At 34.1% G+C, this 3,180-nt stretch overlaps 1 protein-coding gene across 1 annotated transcript; it reads right to left on the bottom strand.

Annotated features, from left to right (window-relative positions):
• Positions 1–1,317: 1,317 nt before the first annotated feature.
• LOC145041865 (uncharacterized) lies at positions 1,318–3,180 on the bottom strand. Its single transcript, XM_078990073.1, has 2 exons — positions 2,879–3,180; positions 1,318–2,569 (listed from the first exon to the last, which is right to left on the bottom strand). Exon 2 carries the CDS (start codon positions 2,559–2,561, stop codon positions 1,506–1,508), a length of 1,056 nt encoding a protein of 351 aa, XP_078846199.1. The 5' UTR covers positions 2,562–2,569; positions 2,879–3,180; the 3' UTR covers positions 1,318–1,505.

Genomic DNA, 3,180 nt, shown 5'->3' with positions numbered 1-3,180 from the left:
CAATGGGTATGTTTTCCGAAAATGGGTTTTTTCCTGTGCGAACTCAGGTTGTTTTTAGGGCGACTCCAATGGAGATGAGCACTCCGACAGTGGGTATGATTTCCGACAGAAGCAAATTTGATGATCTCTTATCTTGTTAATAAGTTGAATGTTAAATTTGTTGTTTGATGTTTCTTTTATAGGGTATTAGTTTCCTAAAATCAGCATCCTAGTTTTATTAGAATTGTTATTGATTCTTTTCAGCAAATTTCTGCCTTCTCTTAGAACTTATTTACGTGCCTAATAATCAATCATAACCGATTTGCTGATTATTCATAGTTAATTACATATAATATATGTATTAGAATGCCAAAAATTAGGGGCAAAGTCGTAGCCCGTAGACCTCATTAGGCCCAATTTTTTCAAGAAATACAAAGACTACACGTTTAATACGAACCGGATCAACCAGCAGTAATCATTACTTTGTAAATCGGATTTCTTCAAATCGGAACATATTAATGAAATTGAAATTTAATTCTTCAAAAAAAAAAACACCAGCACTCCAGCAGATTGAAAAAACCGGTTTACTGGTTTTTTTGGTATATATTTTTAAGTTAACATAATAAATGAATGTTAGTTAAAAAAAAAAAAAAAAAAAAAAGGCAATTCAAAGATGACCATCTTCGTGCATATTTCTCTTGTGGCTCTAGCGCATTGGCAGAATCTGAAACGATGTTTTGTTGGCAGAGTACGTTCTTTCCATGTTCTGCTCAATATCAGTCTTTTAAGCCGCATGAAGGTTCACAAATATCATTTTTAAGTATCTTGGATGTTCATGACATCCTATACTTCCAATTTTTTATGTAGTAATAAATATTATTTTGAGAGATAAAAAACAATATTGGGAAAATTATTATAAAGATAACTTCTTTCTGAAACAATACAGGGTTCATTATTCATACATGAATTTTCACGTAGTTGGGATGGATCAATCCCAAAACATTTGGGCTCTCATGATAGTGGGACACTGGGACACAGTTTGATTTTCAAGAGGTATTCACAGGTTGAAAGAAGCTTTGAAAAATAAGCAAGAGGTTGCATTACTCACCTTAGTTGAAGACAACTTTCGAAAAATAAATTCGAGATAAACACATAAATATTTTTAAATCAATTTGGATTAAAGCAAATTCAAAATGTTTCATAAAACCCTTTTTGCCCTCATTGAACATACTTCTATGATCTTTTTGTAGCTTTTGTTGTTAATATATTATAAAATGTACACATAATTTAACGACACAATCAAAATAAGAGACAATATAAGATGAATGACACAAAAAATACGATCCTACGGAAAATTTCATTCTTTTGATTTGTTAATATTTTATTTAACAAAGAATCATTTGTTAAAAAAAATATTAATCATTAAAAGGAACCACATACAAATAATAATTACGGGTCATTAAATTAAATCAACCAATAGTGCTTCTCAATGTCTTGAAAATCTTTCAACATATGCTAACAAGTCATCACTTGTGTATGAGATTAACATTCACACAATCATGGGGGAAATACCACATCTTTTCATCAAAGAACCTTGCTTTACAACCATTCTCACTACCAACATGTCTCCCATACTCTAACCACGGGTTAACCCTCGACTCTGCTTTAAAAGCAGTAAGATGCTTCAAGCTAAAAAAGAATCCATATTCTTCTTTTGTATTTTCACATAACACCCATTTCATTTGACCAAAATCTAGTTCGTGAAAAGAGTACCCATTTTCTGAATAGCGCAACACATAAAGATTTTCACCCGAACTTACAAACATCGGAAGAGATCTTCCCTTTAGAAAATTCTTGGTTTCTAGTAACACCAATTTGGGATGTGGATTGAGTCTTAATTCACATAACTGATATCCACCTCTTACAATTTCACTATTGTTTAGGGTATATATCTTTCCCTTGAAAGCATGAATATCACGGATAAGTAAAGGAGAGGAGACATGATTCCATGCTCCTTCACCCGCTATTGAAAACCATACTGCATTGGTCAATCTAATTACCATAACGAACACCCACCTGGATATTGAAGGTGAAAAGAAAAAGATAGCCCTGAGTCTTAAACATGGATAAACACAGAAAGTAGAAGGGACACGAGGGAAACAAAGTTGATGCTTTGTGATAGGATTCACAAGCCAAAAGTCTTTGGTTTTCTTCCCAAACAAGATCAAATAACCACAAGTTAATCCAACACACTTCCTGCCAACACAATGGGGAAGGATGGTTTTGAAGTTTCTTCCTTCGAAGTCTGTGATGCACAAGGTTTTCTTATAAGAGAAAAGAGGAGAGATGCACATGGACATTGATGAAGGAGATATACGCGTGAACATTGGTGGTTTGGACACCATAAATCTCTTCCAGTTGGAGAGTGCGAGTGACCTCCATGACTTGCAAACTCCGCTGAATACAGGAAAATCAACAACTCCCAGACGCATCATAATTAAAAGAAGCACATCCTTGTTAAGATCTGACCAGGGTACATCATAATTTTGTTGCTTTCCAGTACTCTTCCTTGTTTTAGCCATTATTGCACCTGCAAAAGAAGAGTAAATATTCGAGATCTTGGTAAGTCGATTACTCAACTACAAAAAGGTGCAAAAAATCAAATTCTTCTCAAAAATTGGCTAAGACTTTTACACAAAATCATTAATGAAAATAATGCATATAAACGCAAAGAAAAATAAAAGAAAATCCAGTAGGTGCGAATTTGTATAGTTCAAGAGGAATTGTGAACGAGTATTGAATCGCGTGAACATAAATCATTAAAACATAGATAATCAAGTAATCAAACAGGCGAGATTGAAATAATAGAACTGGAAGTAAAAGTATTTGACAAAAAAACCTTATCGTTGGCGTTAGACGATTTCGGTAGAAGAATCGGGTTGAGTTTGAGTTTATAGGTTTAAGAATTAATCGGTGGAAGTACAGCTCCAAGATCACTGTTGTTTCCATAATGATTGCAAGTTTCCTAGTTTGCCAAGCAAGTGATTATGGTAATGATTATCCGAAAATCGGAGGACGATATGTCGATATCTCCTTGTTCGCTTCGCTATTGTTGACTGTAAATTCCTATCTCAATCTGTCAGGACCTTTAGGGGGCGAGACTCAAGAGGCCCCAAATTCTATTGGAACTGAAAAGAAGTT

This window comes from Lactuca saligna, chromosome 4, assembly GCF_052625555.1.
Source record: "Lactuca saligna cultivar CGN05327 chromosome 4, ASM5262555v1, whole genome shotgun sequence".
Taxonomy (NCBI): domain Eukaryota; kingdom Viridiplantae; phylum Streptophyta; class Magnoliopsida; order Asterales; family Asteraceae; genus Lactuca; species Lactuca saligna.
The sequence above is the reverse complement of the archived record's forward strand: the minus strand, read 5'-3'. Positions and strand labels throughout refer to the sequence as shown.

Coding starts and splice junctions, on each gene's coding strand:
- LOC145041865 (XM_078990073.1), bottom strand. CDS start 2,561: ATGGCTAAAACAAGGAAGAGTACTGGAAAGCAACAAAATTATGATGTA.